The sequence below is a fragment of the Pagrus pagrus genome (assembly GCF_965226575.1).
Source record: "Pagrus pagrus genome assembly, chromosome: 15".
Taxonomy (NCBI): domain Eukaryota; kingdom Metazoa; phylum Chordata; class Actinopteri; order Spariformes; family Sparidae; genus Pagrus; species Pagrus pagrus.
Genome location: NC_140199.1, coordinates 25,351,169 through 25,372,682, shown reverse-complemented (window position 1 = coordinate 25,372,682; position 21,514 = coordinate 25,351,169). Strand labels below are relative to the sequence as shown.

Below are 21,514 nucleotides of genomic sequence, written 5' to 3'. Positions count from 1 at the left end.
TAACTCTGACATCTTTATTTTTGGTGAATATTTTTTGAATTTTGAAGGGCCTATCTTTTTAAAGAAGATGGATTTGAAAATGTAAATGGCAGCTGTCAGGGCACAAAACTAATGATATGTTGATCTTGACAAATCCAGATGTGATAGTCTAACAATGTCATAGCCATCAATGCTGAAAATAATGTTTAAATCAAAAATCATAAGTAGGTAAAGACAAGTATTAGAACAGATAATACGGGCTTGTACATTCAGAGAATGACATCACTTTACTGTAATGCAGCTTTAAAACCAGGAAGGGACAACACTTATGTCATTTCCAAAATCTAAGGTGATACGGTCTCAAATCAGGACGATAATATGATATCAATATATTACCCGGCTCAAAGCGGAGGGCGGCATTTAAAAGAATTAGGACACAGCTGTGTGTCGGCCATAGAGCGCGGGAGGACACCATGCAACGCAACACCCCCTCTCAAACCCTTCGTCACCCTCGCACCCCCTGTTTCCACTTCCTCCTGTGTCTCTCTCAGAGTTTCCACCTCTATTTCCTTGCCTCTGATTCCAGGTTCCCAGTACTGCCAGAGAAAGCCTACCTAACCCCTCTCCTCGCGCCAACTATGCATCCTGTTTCTGACACATGCCAACTAAGCCAGCCGCACTAGTCAGCTGAACACAGATCCAGTTTCCCCTCCTTAATACTCCTAACAAGCCTTTTCCCTCTCCAGCCAAGTGTCAAGCCCACCAAAGTCACCTAACGGGATGCCTTCCACACACACACACACACACACACAACAACACGGAGAGGGAGCACCAACACAAACATGCTTTCATTTTTTTTACCGTTTCTCCTCATTTACAAGAGATGAGATGCAAGAAGATACCCACCAGCAGCCACAAGATGGATACCTCATTATATTTGCATGGTTTATTTTCAGCATTTTCCCAGCAAGACGGTGAGAAGTATGAAGGATGACATATGGTTCGATGCCATTTCTGATACTGGGATCCATGGGCAGAACAGAATGACAGGAGGATGACAGCCAAGTAATAGCCTAGGTAACATACTGGGCTGAATTATCTCTCGGTGTAAATAATAAGCTGTTTGGATGGGGCAGTGTTTTGCAAGCAGAATAGAAAATAATCTGAACTCTAGAGACCTGGTTGTACGTTCAATATGATAAAAAAAATCAGATTGGGATTATTTTGACTGCTATTATGACTCACGATTGGCGTTAAATATCATTTTTGTGTCGCATTTTCTATTAAAATCATGATGATGAGACATTTGTTGGGGAATCTATCAAACAAACTTGTTTTCTCACATCTAGAGAACTAGATTCAAAGACTCAGGGCGTCTCCGCAGCACTACAGGACTTCATAATGATGCCGTTTTGTCACATTTTACTTGCAGCCTCTGTGATTTGATTTGAATATTGCACTTGGCTATATTGGGATTTGGATAATATTTTAATTAAACGTGCTGCAGCCCTGTCTGATATCATAAGTCATATATATGTGAATGACTGTTTGCACCTGGCTGGACAATGCAAAAGTAATGAAGAAAGCTTCAACTTGAGATGATGTGGTGTGATTTGAGTTCTGTTCTATTCTAAAGCTAAAGCCAACGTAACTTAATTGAACATATCTGTAATGGGTTTTTGTGCTTATTGGTGAACGTGGGGCTGGGAGATATGATTGAGATCAATATCACAGGAAAATGGAGTCCACATAGATGTTCAGGTAGCATTATCTAGTGTGCGGACTCTATTTATCTGTTTTCCACTTGAACCCTGTCCGGCACCTTGTGTTCAGCATGTTTGGACGTGAGCACTTCTGTGACTTTTTTATGACGGATATCACTCAGATATCAATTTACGTGGCATATATATATGCAAAACTGCACTTAAAATAATCAAATGGACGTTCAATCTCGTGCAAAACTCCTCATCGCATGATTTTGTTCGATTTAATTACATTTCTTTAGAATCATTCATTTGGAAGATGGATTTTTGTTAAACTCCGCTGAATATCACACACAAGAGACACAGAACAACCAACAAGAGAACCTGAGACAAAGATGCACTAAAAACTCATCTTCCATCATTTAGTAATTAAAGCTTTTTCCTGTTTTTTGTTGTTAAAGCATGAAGACGCTATGCCCCGTCTCCCACCTGTCATAACACCAAACAGAAAGCAGAAAAAGGGCCAAGGCCACCTAAAGGACGTGACATAAGAGCGGCAGGAGGGAACACGGCTCATCCATTGGAATTGGACACAACCCAGACATATCAAGGGCAAAGAAGTTCACCGTCGCTCTCTCTTATTTCCGTCCATCACTGTCACTAGATCCTCCTTTCGAACACAGATTGGCACTGTCACAACCTTTTTTTCCAAAAAACATCAAATTATTTTCTCATTCCAAGTAGGCCTTACTACATAAACCATGCTGGGCCAACACTACCTTTTCACTGGCCCTCTCTTCAGCCAGGGGTCCACTTGCACTACACACAAGTGTGTGAGTCATGTATGAAGCGGGCTTAAATACACATGTGAATCAGCCGTGATTCACCATCGGCGCGGGCCACCCCGAGCAAAGTGATGGGCAGTCACCCTTTTTATCCCATTTCTTTATTTAGTCCTGCAGACAGGTTAGCTTCACCACTCTGCAAAGACATTTAACGTGCAGCAGAAACGGAGGAATGATGTCTGCGAGGACTTGATGTTGCAGAATTGTTGCACACAGACGGGCCTTCGTGTTCCTTTGCTCTGCATGAAAAGTCCCAGCAGACTTCATTAGGTCTCACAGCAGGGTGGCATGTGCAGGATCATATGTTTGGTTACATGACACTGGCAGTACGGCCCCCTCTCAAACGTTTACTTTCACCCTCTGGTTAAGTGGCACGAGGATACTCTGATGTATGTTAAAGCCAGATAAAATGAAAGACCTGCGCTGCTCTGCTCTGCTCTCATCCCACCCATATCTGTCATGCAACACCACCCCCTTCATTCAAGAGTGGGAGTTGGTAAACACAGCCAACGGATGATAACAATCATATCCAAGGGATGCGTTCATTACAAAAGGCGCTGCAATTTGGCACTTGGTAGCTGTTTAGTGGGTGAGGATGATGCAGATGAGGAAGATCACAGTGAAGGCCAGTGTCACACAGGAAAACACCAACATTTATGCGTATTTTAAGAGACTTCCTACAAAGTGTGGATTGTGCACACAGCTGTAGTCGTACCTTGTTTTTGATGTTGCAGTGGCAGCAAACAGTCCACATATATTTAAGGGTCCTCCATAGCAGGATGATGAAGAGACCCCCAAAAAACGTCACCATGGAGGAGGCGAGGAATGCCCACCACATGCGCTGTCCATTATTGTCGCAGGGCACCTCAGACGAGAACGGGATGACAACGTCTTCCATCTTGGATATTAAGATTGAAGAGTCCGGATTTATATTATTATTGATATTGCTTGTCCTCATAGAGCTGTCGCTTCCATGGGGAACGGTGCCATCAGCCTCAGCTAGCATTTAGGAGTCTTGGAGAGCCTGTGCCAGCGTCCCCAGCCCCACTCACCAGCCATATTGCTTGGAAGAAAAAAAGATCCCCCTCTTCACTGTAGATTATGCTCACCCACCCGATGGAGTCTCTATCTGTGTGTTTTTTTTTTCAGTAGCCTGTGAATTGTTTATTCGTGACAGCGTGAGACACCGCACACGCGAACCGGACTAAAACAGCGGGTCGGTGGCCCTTGGAGAGAGGCATTTAAATCCGCAATAACGACGAATAGACGGGGCGCTTCTCAATCTGACGGCTTTCCTGGCTCTTTCACGCCAAAAGCCATGGCAGAGACGGCGTCGTGTGCAGCCTGGCGAGGCTGCCAGTGGTATGAGGGGATGGTGGTAAACACAGCGACGGCGAGAAACGTTCCCAGCCCTGCGACCTCCCTCAGCCGTCTTCCATTCAGGGATCCCGGAGAATCGATTTCACTTTCTTTACAGCGCCAATCGACTGTGACAAAATAAATAAATGACACACACAGACACACACGCGCACGCACACGGGAAGATATCTAATTTGAATCTACACTCAGCTGTCGCCGCAGTGCCGAAGACTACATGTTCTTGCGGGCGTGTTCGTTGTCAATTCTGCGTAAAAAGGACGAGCGCTCGGGTGGATGTCACCGTCTCCATTCGGTCCCCTGCAGCCCTGGCACGGAGCGGCCAGCTGAGCGCGCCTGTCAGATCCGCTCCAGAGGAGAGCGGGGAGATTTACAGGTAGGAGGGCGGAGCGAAGCGCTAATAATAAAGATGGACAGAGGGGCAGTAATACCGCGACGATGTTTATTCCAAGTGCCGACCGACCCGCCTCTCCTCTGCTGCTGCTCGGGTGTATAAAAGAGGTAGGCTACAAATTGCGCCTTTGCGTCTCTAATGCGCGCCAATGACGCACGTCGCAGAGACACGAAGAGGCTTTTTGAAAAGAAATCGATCCGAGATAAATGTAATGCTTACTATATAAACATCACAGCGAATGATGAGTCCCCGTGGGGATGTTTAGGATATGAAACGACAATAAAGTGAGGTTACATTGACACTGCCGGTCCCTGTGGAGAGGCTGTTGTACTGAATTTTCATTAAGGATAGTGCCACAGACTCTTTTCAATTACAGAGTCTGTGGCTTTCCATCCATGGATGATGGGCGGCCCTGTTTTCATTTCAGGAGAAATGAACTCACACACACACACACACACACACACACACACAGGGAATGTTGTGAATGTCCTTCCTGGTCAATTACTATAATATGCTCACACTTTTAGCTCACATGTTAGGTCAGAAACAGGTGTGGATTGGTGATGACGCTGAGGCATGACTAGGAGTAGTTTATGGAGTAGCCAGCCAGACGCAGCGATATGGGGAAACAGCTGGCCCCGGGGCCCTGAATAACCACTGACCCCTGAGCACCAGACCAGGCAGGTGCACACAGCCACCTGTGTCACAAGGCTCCAGACTTCTTGGAGGTTGTTTGCAATAAACCCTCAATGATTTGTCCCCCCCAAGTCCTCCTGAATGCATCCACTCCAGTAAGTGACAGTTAAAGGTTTATGGTTTGATCAACACATATGTGAGCCCGTGAAGTGTGTAAATATGACACCTGATCCCGAGCACAGATTATGTGAAAAGTAAACACGCCTAAGTAAGGTGTGAGGAAGCTGTGTGATTTATGTGCAACAGTGGTAATTTATTGTGTGGGAAATATTCCTGCTTCTACAGAAATAGCTGCTGTAACACAATCTTTTAACCTGGGGAGGGGAGCCGAGCTGTAAAACACTGAAGACAAGGCAATCTGTAAATTATAGCGCTCCAGAGTTATGAATGTCTATGCAAGCATTTTGACTTCACATAAAATACAAGCAGCGCAGGCCAACACTGCTATCCACCATTTGGTTAGAGCGTTGTGTCTGAGTGGCAGCGCAAGAAACTGGAGTGTTTCTGACATTCCCACTGATTTTTGGTGCCCAGCTCGCAACAATTTTGCTTCATTATGAGCCTGCAGCTAAACACTGAGATCAAAATCAGACAGCCAAAACAAAGCTTCTGCTGCATGCTCTGTGAAGCTTGATTTGTGACTCCTGGTACAGCTGAACAGCATCTGATCACTCTGATTGTCAGGATGGGCCTTGAGCTGCAGCCCTGAAGTCGTCCTCCTGCTGGTCAAATGGTGAACTGTCACATTACACGCAAATGATGCTGTTCTCCAGCAGCCCAACAGGAGGATCCACTTACATTTTTTTTTTTATATGACAACATTTTGAAGGTGACACCACCAATGGTACATATTAAAGGTGCACTGTGTAGTTTTGGGGGAAGATATTTTAATCAGAAGAGAAAGATCTTCATTGACTGATTTTTTTCTGCCTAAACAAACTAAATAAACAAACTACTTGTTTTCATGACTGAATAAACCAAATAAACAAACTGACCTTAAAGGACAACACAGTTTATACTGTTTTACTGTTCTGGGGACCTTTTTTTCCAACAGCTTGTTTATTCAGTTATGGAAAAAATAAATATTTATATTTATTTGTATTATTACCTCATTCTGAGTTTGATTTATTCTCCAAAACTACATAGTGCCCCTTTAAACTGTGTTATAGCAGTATAAAGCCTTTTGTGGCTCCAGAGGAAGCTGCTCTTGGTTTTCACCCGCCTGCCAGTGTCAGTGTCTGCATTTGTCTCCCTTTGAGTTAAATCTGACAAAAAAATCAGAGAGCTATCCAACACAACCTCACAATATCAAACCAACATAATAGGTCTGTTGTCAGCGACTTCCAAAACCACATATTTCACTGTTACCGAAACCACATGCGTGTTGCAGCGTACTGGACCTTTGTCACACTGTTGCAGTGTGGTTAGGTCTAGGCATATAAACTTCTTGGTTAGGTTTGGGAGAAGATTGTGATTTGGCGTAAAATAATTACATTTGCTATATTATTTCAGTTATGAATGCACCTACGTTACATGTATAACTTGCGCTCCTTATTTGCATCACGTACCTTCACTACGTTAGCAAGTGAAAACAGCTCACTGTTGAGTTCTGGTTTCACAGTGGACACGAACAACTGTCCTCTGAATGAAGGTCCTGTGCTTTTTTAACCGGACCATCCATCCCCGACCTCCTCCCTATACAGACTTTTCGCTCTTTATACCTCTTCTCCTCACTCCCTCCTCTGCAGCTATATAATTACTAGGGCTCACACTCACAAGAAACAAATATGGGTCATAATAAGCTGCTTTCAAAGTCGGCCGTTACTAATAAGATTTGGTCTATTTTATTACATTTACAGTGTCAACTAATGTGTCTGGGGTCCACAGTGTTATATACTATATCAAAACTATACAAGTTGCTAAATATTTCTGGAAAGTCGCATGTTAGTGACTCACTGTACCTTTCTCTTTGGCCAGAAGGATACCGTCGTGCTAACGAGGGCTTCAGTGCGATCGTATCCCTTTGAGCAGCTGTAATCCATCTTTTAACTCCAGTATCTTTTTGGAGACATAGTAAAATAAATCCGTAATGACAAATCCAACAATGAATGTCTTCTGTGCTCATTTATCCATTTTCTTTGTTAAAAATCATCATTGTTGTTGTTAGCGTGATTGTTAGCCTTAGTTTTAGCGCGTTCATGCACAACACCGTCGACCTATATGGTTGTTTTTCTGAATATATCCCCTTTTTTAATGCATGCAAATCTGGCGCCTACATTACCCATAATGCAAGTTAGCCACTGAGTGACATCACGGGAGGCTATCTATCAGATTACATGCAGCTTCCTCTGGAGCCACAAAAGGCTTCATACTCCTTGTAGTAGACCTGTAAACACACTTTAATGTGTAAAATTGGTGGAATTACCCTTAAATAAAAATCAGGAAACACAGTAATAAAGCCAAGATTAACAGTGCCTCATGATGATGAAATGTTTCATTAATTAATGCTCATCTTGAGTGAATAAGTGATGTTAATCGCAGGAAACACTGAGGCGTAAATCCCAGTAAGTCCAGTTAACAGAGGCCTTCCATTCAGAGCAATAATGTTTATTCATGATGTCGATTCACACAGAATTACTAATATATCTGCATATAATTTATGCTGCATAGTAGTATTGTCTGACTAATGGGAACTTATTTACATTTACACTACATAATGGAGCCTATTGAGTTCCAGTCTTAAGCAACAATAAGCCCCCGGAGAGGTCATAGAAAGTGAGAGCGTCAGCAGCACATGCTACATACATTGTGTGTCATAGTAAATGTCTGCTGGTGTTTATTGCTGGCCACAGCAGAAGGGACTTGAATTGATCATCCTCCATGAAAGGCCAGCTGTTGGGCGAGTGGCTCCTGTGGGCCGGCAGAACTTCTGCTGTAGGGTTGTGCTGACAGATGAGGAGATTAGCATGAGAGCAGTCGGCTGGTCATCCCGCAGGACGTTTGCAGACATTAACATGCAGGAGGAGCAGCAGAGGGCCGAACCGGACCAATTCAACCCATCATGCAGAGAGATGGGTAAAGGCCACAGCTTGCCGACTCGGACTACAAAGATCCTTCGCTGTCAGACTTAAGACTTCTCAAGTTCAGTTGAGCTGTCAGCAGCTGTCTTGAAACAGACACCCCAGCAGGAGGGCTGGAGACCCTACCCCTTTCTAAAACAGGCGAGAGGGTACTTGGAGGACATTAAGGATTGTAGCATGGCATAGCAAACATGCACCGACAAGTGTCAGAGATGTAGTGTGAAGGAATTAGTGACCGAAACCTTGAGAAACTCTGGAGAGCCTTAAGTAAAGTCACTGTGGTTTTATTAAACAATGAATGTTCTCAACTGTAAGAAGTGAGTTTGCAGCATGAGACATGGTGGATGTTTTGGAGGCACGGGTTGCTCTCTTGCCCCAATGAACCTGACAGGCAGCTGGAGGGTGGTCATTCACTGTGACATCATTGGCCAGAGGACCATGTGAACCCGGATGCGGAGCTCAGAGGAAACATCCTCGAGCTACAGGCGTCCGCCCAATCAACCAGCAAGATGTGGTGCCGCCACAGGCTGTCCAATTGCATGGAAAAGAACTCTCACAGAATACTGCAGGAATAAAGAGAAAATATGGAATAGACTGTATATAACATAAAGTTGGGCCCATTTTTGTCAAACTTTTAAGAATTGCAATAAAAGGAACAGTTCACCCAAAAATTTAAATTCAGTCATCTACCCTGCGAAACATTTCTCAAGATTAACTGCAAAACAGCAGATTAACTGCAGCATTGTTTCCTGAGGCAGCTGGGGACTTGTTATAAAATGTGAAAAAACAAGTGAAAGAAAACATAAATGGCTCCATACAGCATAATCCAAGTGATCCAAATTAATTTGAAAAGAGGTTATTAACACCATATACTGTAGGTGCGGTCGAGCTTGTAAACGCACGTTAGACGGGGTCTGTGCTAATGCTTTTAGCTTAGCAGCTACAGTGAAGATTTCACCTTAAAGGAGGGTGTGAATAACATTTGTTCAAATCAATTTGGGATCTCTAGGCTTCCAGAGACCTGGATAATGTAGTTATGTAGTTTGTAGTTTACTCTCCCTACAGATCTGGAGCTACACCAAAATCAGTCATATCTGCTTGTGTATACTTGTAAAACTATGAAAGATGTGTTAAAACCGCTGGTACTGTTCTGAATCCCCATTATCTCAGCTCAACTAGGTGCAGGTTTGTATCCCTATTTGTTACAGTATAGCAGCTGGAAAAATGACTACCCTCTATGAAAACATATTTAATCCTGCTAGCTCCAGATTTTCGGTGGCGTTCACATCAATCACACTCACTCATAGATACCAGCCACCTAAATATGCCTTATTTTGTCATCAAGGTCCATAAATTATCCCCTGAGAAATGTTGACAAATACTCTATCTTACAATGTTAAAAAAAGTGAGAAAAACAATCCTGGATCCAGACCAAAATGCTATAGGGTTTATTCTGGTCCAAGGCCCAGCCTCCATCCAAGTTCTGTGGAAATCCATTCATTAGTGAGCACAACCCTTATCTTTATTGTACGAGTGTATCGGGCATCATAGAATCAATGTTCTATTGTGAGAACAGAACGCATTGAACTGTCATTGTAAAACACGATGCATGACTGTGGAGCTGCTGAACAGATACAGAGCCACAGCGTCTTTAAGTGTATATAAACCCGAGAATGCAGCCGTCTCAACTCTGAAGCAAGGCCACGTCTTTATCGCTCGCTCCGAGATGGTGGCAGATATTGTCACACTACCTTATCTCAACTCAGGAATTGATGGCCATTTCATCGGCCACTTTTTCATTCACCGCTTCCGGCAAAATGGATTCACTTTCATCATTACACATCTCTGAAGGACACAGTCACATTTCAGCGAGACATTAAAAGAAAATTTGCTCTCAGCTCTGCTTTCATCCTCTTCTTTAAAGCATAACCTAAATAATAAAGGAGGACACAGAGCGTCCTCTCGTCTCACTTTGACATTTTTTATTACAGGGTGTGGGAGGAGGGGACAAAAATTTCAAGCATTACACAGAAAATTTTACAAAGACAAATGACTGAGACCGAGTCCATGTTGTGATACAGAAAATGAGTTTTATTCTCATGTTAATGTCTCAACATACAAATCACATTCTTTTTAATAAAAGAAAAGTTCAATCAGTACCTGGCATCTAGACCCTTTCTAAAAATACAACTATTTCACGTTGTATCCCTCTGTCTCTCTCTCTCTCTTTCTAACATATGCTATCTACTCAGAAAAATAGTAACATTACAGTTTACTTCTGCTTACTCTTTTTTTAGCCCCATAGTCAAACTTGTGGACCAATTTTCCTTTGAAAAAACTGTGCAAGAATAGATCCCTTTTTAATAATTCAAATAAGAAGTGATCCTTTTTTGTTCTAATTAAGAATTAAAAAGGCCATCGATGAAATGAAAGGAACTGATGTGAGAGATAAAAACGTGAATTAGTTACAGTAGAAATTATAGTACCTTTTTTTATCGTCAACTGGAAACCTAGGAACAGTTAAGTGTTTAAGGTTAACAGGTAAACAAGTGCAAAACAGAAACAAAAAGGATAAAGTTGCCTTAGTGGATTTTGGCACAATAAGATACAGGATATGCTTTTTTTTTTCTCGAGGAAGGGCAGAATATTTTTTTTGTCAATATTTTTTGCTTCCTGAATAAAAAAATACAATTAAATAACAATGAAAAGTCACTAACATTTAAACAGATCAGAGTAAAATCCTTTAAGATATTACCCTGCAAAATTTTGCTTCATAGTGTCTCTTTTAATGAGTACATCGATAAGTGACTGACAACCAACCACGAGAAAACAAAAATAAACTAAAAAAAAAACAAAACATGCTAATACCTGCTAAGACATGACTTAACCGCCAGACGTTCCTAGGCATATGACCTAGTGAAAATACATGTAATATATATTTATATATATATTTGTTTTTTTTCTCAGTTGTATCTGCATACTGTATATGTTATACTCTATATTGTTGTTAAATATATGTTAAAGAGATAGAATGATAGTTACACAGTGGTCTGTCTAGCCCTGGAGTGCATTCTGAGGAGTTAACCCGTTGGCCGCCTCTTCGGCCTACCCTCAAATCCTCGCCATTGTCATGCGCTCTACACAATACTGGTCTCAAATCAGCCCCCGGAATCATCTAGCCCCTGATGTGTGAAATGATGCATTGGATCCTAAAAGACAGACTCTTAAAAATCCTCTTAACGTTCTGGCTAGGTGATCAGGGGCTGGTTTCAGATCAGGCTTCTTCTCCGAAGGCACTTCCGAAAGGCCCATAAACTGTCCACACACCCAGCTACTATAGAAACACAATGCATAGAGCAAACATCGATGTGTTTTGAGTTGTCAGTAAAGACCGCAGCTACATACTTCAAGAGGTTTGATGCTTTTTGCACATTTGTGATGAAAACATCACGTGAGGAATGTGATGTCTGATCCTGGCATTCCATTTCTATAGCATCGTACTCATGCTAACAAACAGCCGTGATTCAACTCAACTGAAATTGTCGTTACAACAGTCATTTCTCTCTCACAGTCACACACACACTCACGCACGCACGCACAAAAACAAACACACACACACAATTAGTTGTCAGTCGTCGTCAAATGGGTGCATAATTCTAGGGAAAACCACGGATGGCATTTGGTACACGGGTGGGTCAGAGGGGGCTGAACTTCATTAGTGTTGAGGTTTGTGTACACACGGAGAGGGACACGCATTCAAGCAAATACTGAACACCAATAGTCAGACTCGTCTTTTGACTGTAAACGGACGCTTACTATGCAGCATTACAATACACCACCAGAGACCCTTAGGGAAGACTGAAGGAACTTTAACGCGGAGATCCAGTGCTACTAACCTGCTCCGCAAATAAAAAGGAGGCTCTGATTATAAATCATAACAAAAAGACAAAATAAAAAAATATCAATAATTTACATAACTAGCTTGCTGTAGTGTACCTATTGGTATAGTGTGAAAGGGTTAATTAGTGTTTGGGGGAATGGAGGCGGAAGCCGCAGCTTGCTGTAGTGGCGGCCGGTCTCCTCTAGGGGCAGCCGAGTGGAGTCCACAGGACTTTACTTTGTTCTTGATCAACTATAGTCATGATCTGAGTGCAAATGTACGGGAGGGTGCCGCCTTGGACAATACCTGCAAAGAGAAGGTCACTCTTTGGTTGAGATTGTAAACACATATTATCCATGTTTTTTTTTTTTAATGATGTTTTGATAGCATACGAACCTGTGAAGAACTTGCTGTACTCCTGCTCTATCTTCTGTGCACTTTCAAATTGCTCCTTGGAATGTTTTTGAGATACTTTGTCCCGCAGATAAACCGGATCTTTCTGCTCCCTGTGGAACAAAAAGGGCATGTCTTATTAAGATTTTATCAGCCAGTGAGGGAAGAAAATCAGTCAAAAAATAGGCAAACTTTGTCTGTTGTTCATTTGGTATTGAAATACTTCTTAAAAAGGGAAGACACTACAGGTAAACATTTGGACTAATAGATATCAACTTAACTTTCCCAGTTGGTTACTTGCATTAAGACAATTATTTTTTTGTATGAAATGTTTTCTGGTATTTTTTAATTCATCCTCTACACTCTTTCCCTGTGAATGTAGTATAAAAGGACTAAAACGTTGTTTCATTTTTGACAAAAAAATGACAAATTAACCTTGTACCTTATACCTTAAATATGCAAATTGAGCTTAAATGCATATAGTATATTTGCAGAACAGAAATCTGAATATATTTTGGGATATTCTTCTTTTCCCTAATCTGATAGACGACATGATGTGTAAGCCCAAAATCTCAAAATGTATCTATGCAGGTGTTTTCACCTGTAGTATCTCCCCTTAAATAGGTCACAATGTCTGATGAACCCTGGCACATCCTGGACATTTCTAAACATACAACAAACGCCAAGTGAAGAAGAGATACAGCACTTAAACTGACGGACTTTATTTTTAACACAAAGACAAAAACCGGAATGTTTCACCAGCTGTTTGGGATTATGCAAGAGTTTGTGGTGGGGTGGGGCGCTTTGACAGACACGCCAAAGGGTTCATGGTGAGATGAAGGCTTATTCTGCTCCATCCACACACATACATAGGGAGTGCATATGGCACTGTGCTAGGACAGTGTGAGCGGTTCAAAGAAACAATGAAGGAAGATCTTTGTGCAGGCTGCTACTTACTTGATCTGCTTGGCGTTTTTGTAGCGGACGAAGACGACTATTGGATAAATGTGAACGCTGTGGAGCCTTTCGATGGCGTGCGGGGCAATGTCGAGCAAACAGTGGCAGCCCTGCATCCAAAAACAAAACAAAACAAAACATGACTTTAACAGGCAAAAGGATTTAAAAGTCATGACGAACATTACATCAAGCCAAAAGACTGCAGTTGAAAAATAGCCAGCTGGCTAACACTGGAACGTGTACAGAGATGTTGATTACTGTGAGCTATGGTTTAGGAATAAATCACTAAAATGGACATTTGCTGTCGGGAGCAGGAATCTTGCCTTTCATTGATCGATATCTAAGACTGAAGTGCTGCGAGGCTGATAGCTTATCTTGGGCACACGCTGAGATAAAAAGACAAATTGAACCCACTTTATCTATTCTGATAAAATCTGAAGAGAATGAAAGGCACTGACTAAATACCTTATCTGTTATTTCCTTTATAGAAGCAACAGTGGTCACATCAAAATGGCCACTCCTGCGCTTGTAGTCGATGAAGAGGCAGTCTTTGACGCCCCTCTCGATGGCTTGCTGGGATGCCTTCATCACCTCTGCAGACGTGACAGAAACAGTCGGAGTAAAGAAAACAGTCTATAGGACACGGCATGGATATTTCTAAAAGATGCAGTGTTAAAAAAACTAAAACAGTCCACCCATGTCTTCAACTTTGAAGTCGTATTTCGTTTAAGAATTATCAAACAGCTATTAAGAACTTCAGTAAACCATTTGCTTTATTCGTAGGACTGACAAACATCTGGATGAGGTCGACTCACCCAGTACACATCTGCAGAACTTCCCAGGAGACTCTTTGACCAGCATCTCCTTGGCGGGGTCAGTAAGCGGTCCGAGGATGAGTACCGGTCGTGGAGAGGTGCACTCCACCTTCTGGACTCGCTGGTATGCCAGGCTCACACAGTCTGATGCAAAGAACACACAGATCAGTCAAATATTCTACTTTTTGCTGCTATTTTTCAAATTCAAAACATCCAACCCGTTCTTCTCACCATCAAGGAAGGGGATGGAGTCTGTGCTGATGGCGTCCAGAGCCACCATCTCTTTGCTGTCTTTGGAGCTGCTGCGCTTGTGTTTCTGTTTCCTCCTGAAGAAGGATCTGCGGGCTGCCGCAGACAGAGTCTTACCGGAGTCTTCCTTCATTTCTGTCACGCTGTGTCTGCGGTAAAACTCTTGGTCCATCCTACAGCACACATAAAAAAAGATTCAACAAAGAGGAATCACACAGAAAATGGCTGCATGTGCATCAGCGTTAAAAAGGGCTAGGATTATTTGACAGATGTCAGGAGAGAATGTGTTGCATTAAGATGAGAGTTAAGGTTCATGTAGTTTAATGCTAATGACTCAGGCTTGGTTGGACAAAATAACGAATATAAAAATATAGGAGGAAATGTGTTATTTCAGAATTCAGTATTAGTATAGAAAGTATTATAAACATATAAGAAAAAGAAATGTGGGGTAAAACCTTTACAGGTCAGAAATGTCATAATAAGTAGGTGGTAATTACTCAACATCATGTTCAAAATTTCTTTCACAATACCACAATAATGACTCAAAATGTATTGAAAATGACCTTTTTCCATTTTCTTCCAACAAGCAATAAATAAATAACTGGTAATTTCTTAAATCATTTTTTCAGGACACTTCTAACTGGTTTCTGCTGAACTTCAGCTGATCATGCCAAACTAACTAATGTGTTTTGCTTGAACTTGAGTGAAGTGGTGTGACGACATTATTTTTAGAATCAATAGGCAATTGAAACTTTTAAAATGGGAGATTAATCACTTGATTCTTGATTAAGACGCTGTATTTGTCAGTAACTAATTTATGGTCGCTAACTATAAAAAATTCTAGGCCAAAGTTGAAAGTTCAAAGTTGGACTGATCTACTGAAATAATAAAAACTGGTGAAAATGTAAATAGTTAAAAAATGTACTTCAGTATTTATTGACCTGCAGAAGTTGGACGTTGTAAATTGTAAATGAAAATGACATGATCAGCAGAAGTTAGGCAGAAACCAGTTGGAAGTTTCCTGGAAATGTATTTATTAACTGCTTATTGTAAAATAGCAGGACATTATTATTAAATCATGTTGCTGTAATTTTCATTTAATATGTAAAATGAAGTGTAACCAAATGTTGTTCAGTAGCATTAATGCATGTCTGCAGAGACACACGATCAGAGGATGACAGGACTGAGCATTAAGGACAGTCCACAACATATGGAAGAGAAGGGACATTACATACAATGCCTACATTGTAGCAGCATGGTGTAGATTGTTGCCACAGCTGTTACAAACTGTCTGCTAAAATGTACGTGCGTAAGCGTGCGCTACATTCTCCACCCACATGTACTTGCTGGGGATCTGCCCCCTCTGGATCTGCTGCGCGTTCTCATCTAGCTGCCAGGCCATCCAGGTCCCGAAGCTGCCCTTTGGTAAAGACTCATCCACGAACAGGATGTCATCCTTCTTAAAACTGAGGTCCCCCTCGGCCTCCCCCACCCGGTCGTAGAGTGCTCTGGTGGGGAGGGAGAGACAAAGATAGATGGGGAGTTAAGCGGAGCAGGGCAGGACGAGGGAGAATAAAGTTGATAAAGTGAAAAAGGAGGTGAGATATCAGACGAGAAAGGTGTGAAGGGGAAAACATAAAGGATCAGGGAGATAGAAAGGAAGCGGAGAGAAATCTATTGACAATACAGGCCTTGCTTGCCTCCTGTTGGAGCCTCATAAGTCACTGCCGAGCAGCCTATCTGTGACAGCCAGCCAGGCTGAGTGTATTAACTGCCGATGACATCACAAGCCCGCTTGCCTATATGACAAGTGACTGCGGCAGCTGCAGTAAAACGCACCAACAGACTCCCAACAATAAAACGTGACTATTTTAGCTCTTCATTTTCCATCCATATACAATGTACTTCTAACGGCCTGGAAAACACCCAGCGCTAAAAGGGACACAGTGTTGGGTCTGGTGTGTAGCGAGCAGAGAGATTAGATAACCTAAATTTGTGGTGTGATTAGCATCATTGCAGTCACACAGTGGATCTGGGACATAATTGGTTAGATGAGAAAGATTCCAGCTTGTCCAAGGGGCGCTCCAGTGGTGGTTCTATATATAGCGGCAGCACGGACAAAGATGAGGCTGCATGGGGAAAATTAGTGCGGTGCTTTCACAGAGCTGTATCACATTAACGCCCAACAATATGATCCGTGTGCGTGTATATATATGCATGTACCTAATATAAAAGCCATCTCCGGGGACGTCTTTGAGCATGGTGAAGTCATCTGGACGATGCTGCACCTTGAGCGTGACCGTCTCCGCAGGCTTCAGCATCTCCACGTACACCTCTTCTGCTGTCTTATTCTTCATATTCACCGAGTTGTACTGAAAGACAAGAGATGATGAGGAGAGAGTGAACTTCAAATCATGAAAAATAAGAAACTCTGGGTGAAATCTGAGTGAGTGTTTACGCTCCTCTGTGAAATCATTTGCCGTGCCGGTGAAGGTTCCACTAGGCTACATTTCCTCCGAGCTTTCAGCCGTATTAAAGTGTCGCAGTATTGATTTGTGCCATGTATGTGCGGAAGAAAACAAACAGGATGGGAGATTGAAGGACAGACTGATGCTGCGCGGCCTGATGACAAAGCTGCGTGGCAATTCAGATAGCAGGCCCTTTGTGGCGGAGGGCTGAGTGGGAGCATGCCAGGAATCGTCTATTATGAGTTTGCGGTGCTCTGGATAGATCAGCAACGTGGAGCGAGAGCGGACGTAGATGGGGAGAGGATCAATGAAGAACAATGACAGGCAGGAAAGAAATGCCAATGCCTTCTGGCTGGGCTCGAGTCTACCGTATAAGATGTTGGAAAGCTTGGTGTGTTATTAAAGAGTTTAGTTTTTAGATCTCTTCAAAAAACTGATATTTACACCTACAACTGTTTACTGCCTTACAAAAATCAACAGCTACTCCATTTGTGAAACTGAATAAAACTCCCACTTAAAAAGATCCGTCTCTGCAGCAACTCAAGAATCACAAACCTACATAAATCATCACTTGTTGCACGGTGTATTGCAGTGTCTGTGCATTATAACAACTATGAGGCAATATGTTGTATGTATGCACATGTGTTTGAGTCCGTACCTCCAGAATGAGGTCCCCAGGTAGCAGCCCGTCGGAGCCTCTGGCAGGACTGTCCTCATCCAGGCTCTCTATGTAGACGCCCCGTAGGTTCCCTCCACAGAGCGTGACTCCCACCTCCACCCCAGGCCTGCGCACCGTCACAAGCCGTGGCTCAGCCATCTTCCTGCCGCCCTCGGACGGCATTCTACAGGACAACGGGTGGTCCGTTAGAGCAGTGTGTCTACAGGTATCAGACGCTTAAATCTAAAAGGTTTTTAAGGCCTTCGCAAGATCATTTTTAACCAAACTTAAGACAGATTTTCAGACAAATCATCTTCTGATTCAAGCATTGCAGGCAAGAATAAAGGTAAGTGGTCCTGTGCAGAGGTAGGTTTTATGTAGGAATATGCTTATTTAATGACTGATATTTATAAAATTGAATTTAAGACATTAAAGACTTTTTAAGGACCTGAGTCACTCTGTAGGGATTTACAGAAGTGTAATGGTGTGGCACTTCTCTCATGCCAAATACATTATGATGATGGGGTGTTGTTCTTCTTTTTATCAATGTTTGTGTAGCCCATTACCTGATGAAATTTCTGGGGCTGGTAGTGGGTGTGGTCTGCTTGGAGGAGGGAGTGAGCGTGCCCTCGTCCTGTTCGCTGAGTGTATCGATGGTGGAGTGATTGTCGGGGGTGGCGGCTCCGCTCCCCTGGGGAGTTGACTGAGTGCTGACTGGCTCCAGGCGGGAGCTGCAAAAAGTGAAAAATAGGAAAGATTTGGCTCCATCAATAAAATTACATTACACAAAGCTTCAGATTTAATGCACGTCACTGTAGAGGAATTACTCAAATGGCTTCCTGATCATCTGGGCATGCCGAACAGCTTTATCATTCTGACCCATTCCATAAATAGCTCAACTAGAAAGTGATGCAAGATGCAGGTTTTCCCATTTGCTCCCTTGTTCTCTGCGTTGTTAGAGCTATGTGAAGTTTTACATAGTTTGTATTATTTGTCACAATAACCAATTAACTCTAATTCAGAGAAATCTTATCAAAAACCTATGTTATTTGTTTCCATTATAAAATGAATCGAAGCTGAATTCTTTGGCTCTCAAAATATTGGTAGCAGATTCTAACATTTGTCGGGCTCATGCGCATTGTTAATATTTAAAGAGGAACAGCTATACAGTTAATTACATCTTTATATTTGGCACCTGGGCGAACAACTGCTGTTCAGAGATTCCTTTATGTTCATTCAGCAAAAAAAAGTGTGAGTGCAATGAAAATGTATCATCCGGCATTAAAACAAACACCAACTTCTTACAGATGCATTTACAGAAGACCTGGCCGCATCAAACAATATAAATATCCATTTAACTCTTTAACTGAAACACTTACTGAGAACTGATTCAGAAATCAGCCAAGCAGCACACCTGAGAAACAAACTCCACACTGGAACATCTCCTGTTTATTACTACATGAATCATCACGTTACCTGGAGCGAGAGTGGTTGCCCAGCTGGTACATGTGTGGGTTGTACTGGGCCATTATGGTGATGGTGTCACACTGCTGGCCGATGATGAGACGAGCTTGCTGCTCTGTAGCGTTCCGCAAGTTGATGCCATTGTACTAATAAAGGAAGAGAAGTCTGATTAGGGAGAGAGTCTTAGACAGAAAACAATATGTGCCCAGTCCATTCATGGGTTTAGGTCATTAGAAGTAATTGGTGGAGAAGATACTCGTGAGAGTAGACAAAGGATTTGTTTTACATCCATTTTCCAAGTCTCAAAAAGAGAGTGCACGCTCCATCTTCTAAAAGATCAGACAGCCATTACTTGCCTTGCAACACTGTTAGTCCTGTTTGCAATATAGATGTGCCAAAGCAATGAACGATTACAATGAATATGTAATGATTGTTTTCGTTTAAATAATGCATGATGCAGTCATTCTCAACACATCATTATGCTGAACAGTTACAGATCAATGGGATGTGATTTCATCTGTTTACGCTTTACCTAGTGATAAAAGGGGAAACAAGTCTTGACAAGATTTCCTTGATTGTCTTAAAACAGATGTGTTAACAGGTGGATTTGTGACTCTTTTATGTTCTTTAATTGCTGTAAAAAATGACCAGCACACATTGTTCCAGAGCAGGCAGCTTACATCATGGCTTGAATATTTAAAGTTCCCACATATTGCTATTTTTCAGGTGCATACATATTTTGGGCATCTATCTGTCTGAACACTTTGTGAACACTCTGCTCTGATTGGTCAGCTCACACAGACCTGAGCAGGCACAGCACACTGTATTTTCACATAAGCTCTGCTGGTGATTTTTCAACCACGGCCATGCTGGGGGCATTAATGAGGACGGTGACTGTACAGTCGTGACATCACAACCTTACACAAGTCCTGACAGCCCAGTTTAAAAGGCACCAATTCTAATTAGGGGCTGTGTGGATTTCTCCGTGGACTGAGCGTTCTGATACTTTCACAGTATTTATAGAGCACCTGCTAAATAATGAAAAAAGACAGGAAATCTCACAATATGCGACCTTTAATGGGGTTGGGTCCACAACCTTATGGGGTACTTGCTGGTTAAGTCTTGGTAGGATAAATTCACCTCCTACTCCGTTTTTCTTTTTTTTCTTTTAACAACTGAAACTGTGTGCCACCCACAAGCAGAGTATTTGCCCTCTCGTAGAGACACTGCAACACAATTTCAGCTTGCACAGCCATTTTATATTTAGTGAAAACACCCTTTAATTAAATGGATTTCAATATTAAAATACTGGGAACTGTGACAACACTAATGAATACAGTCTTCCAAAAAACAGACTTAAAGTGTTGTTGTCAGCAGAATGACTGAGCCTTTGAAGGAATCATTATTAAGTCAGTCGTATTAATCAGTTATAGACTACTCCTGTATTTTTCTGCTCTTTGACAGGCATCTGGTATTGCATTCGTATTCATGCTGATTGAAGCTGTGAGCTTTCCCACATGCAGTAGGTTGTTCATACCTCCAATAATTGATCTCCATACTCCAGTCCTGCCTGGTGGGCGATGCTACCTCCAGTAACTTTAGAGACAAAGATCCCTCCGTTCTCCCCACTGACGATGGAGATGCCCAGAGGCTCCGCACCTTTGTGCACAATGACATTGCGGGGTTCCTCCAAGTATGGCCTGGTGGGAAGGAGAAATGAGTATAAATGAATAGCATCCAAGAAAAGCGGTTACAGGATACCACGCAGGATCAAGTTGAGAGGATGTGGTGATGGACTGACCAACTTATTTACAGCTCTGGAGAGTTAGTTGCTACCCAGGCTTTTGCTTCAAAATCATATCTGGTCAGAATTATAAAAATCATCAATAGAAAGAAGAAGCTGTCCCCTCCCCAGGCCTGTAAATTGATCATCTGCACGCCTGGCTTAACAGAAGAAACTGGACTTGTTTGGAGTACAGGGAGAGTGTGTGCAGCATCATAAAAAGCACAGGCAAGAGAAATCCCTTCACATGAAGGAGATTTGCATGAACTTTGTGGGTCTTCATAACAAGTTGGCTTTGGACATGGCAGACAGTTCTATGAAGGCAGATAAGAAGAATGGATTAGCAGCCAGAGACGAGGGTAAACAGAGTGGTGGTGTACAGACAAGACCATGACCCTGAAGCTCCAGGCTGAATAATAACAGTAATAATAATAATACCATTGCATAACATACATACTGCACGCTAAAGGGTGACTTTAATATACGCATGCATATCGGCCATGTCGTCATCAGAGGGCATGGACGCTGCATGCAATATCTGAGATTCAAGTGGGTTTTCCGACATGGAGGGAGACAAGTGCAGACATATAAACATAACACTGTACCTTTGAAGTTCAGCAAGTGTAGCTAATCCCATCTTTATAGTGTGCTTCCTAAGGCACTGACACTGTGGCATGCAAATGACTAGCAATCTAAAAATCAAACCACGCTCTTGTGGAGGGAAAAAAACATCACAAATTCTCCTTTTGCATTCTTGCTCCTCTGTGTTTTCT

General features: G+C 42.3%; 2 protein-coding genes across 13 annotated transcripts in view; both read right to left on the bottom strand.

The window, feature by feature from the left end:
• Positions 1-4,394, bottom strand: part of kcnma1a (potassium large conductance calcium-activated channel, subfamily M, alpha member 1a) — a 159,027-nt gene extending 154,633 nt beyond the window's left edge. For all 8 annotated transcript variants that reach the window (XM_084375204.1, XM_084375205.1, XM_084375206.1 and 5 more), the window contains exon 1: positions 3,243-4,394. In XM_084375204.1, coding sequence (XP_084231330.1) covers positions 3,243-3,533 — 291 coding nt within the window. In that variant the 5' untranslated portion in view covers positions 3,534-4,394. The remainder of the gene's footprint in view (positions 1-3,242) is intronic.
• Positions 4,395-10,144: 5,750 nt separating this feature from the next.
• The window catches only part of dlg5a (discs, large homolog 5a), a 40,697-nt gene continuing 29,327 nt past the window's right edge, over positions 10,145-21,514 (bottom strand). For all 5 annotated transcript variants that reach the window (XM_084375471.1, XM_084375473.1, XM_084375472.1 and 2 more), the window contains 12 exons: positions 20,496-20,658; positions 18,971-19,104; positions 18,061-18,225; positions 17,495-17,678; positions 16,592-16,740; positions 15,706-15,876; positions 14,351-14,541; positions 14,120-14,263; positions 13,770-13,897; positions 13,305-13,414; positions 12,351-12,460; positions 10,145-12,260 (listed from right to left, as the gene is read on the bottom strand). In XM_084375471.1, the coding sequence (XP_084231597.1) occupies positions 12,157-12,260; positions 12,351-12,460; positions 13,305-13,414; positions 13,770-13,897; positions 14,120-14,263; positions 14,351-14,541; positions 15,706-15,876; positions 16,592-16,740; positions 17,495-17,678; positions 18,061-18,225; positions 18,971-19,104; positions 20,496-20,658 (1,753 nt within the window). In that variant the 3' untranslated portion in view covers positions 10,145-12,156. The remainder of the gene's footprint in view (positions 12,261-12,350; positions 12,461-13,304; positions 13,415-13,769; positions 13,898-14,119; positions 14,264-14,350; positions 14,542-15,705; positions 15,877-16,591; positions 16,741-17,494; positions 17,679-18,060; positions 18,226-18,970; positions 19,105-20,495; positions 20,659-21,514) is intronic.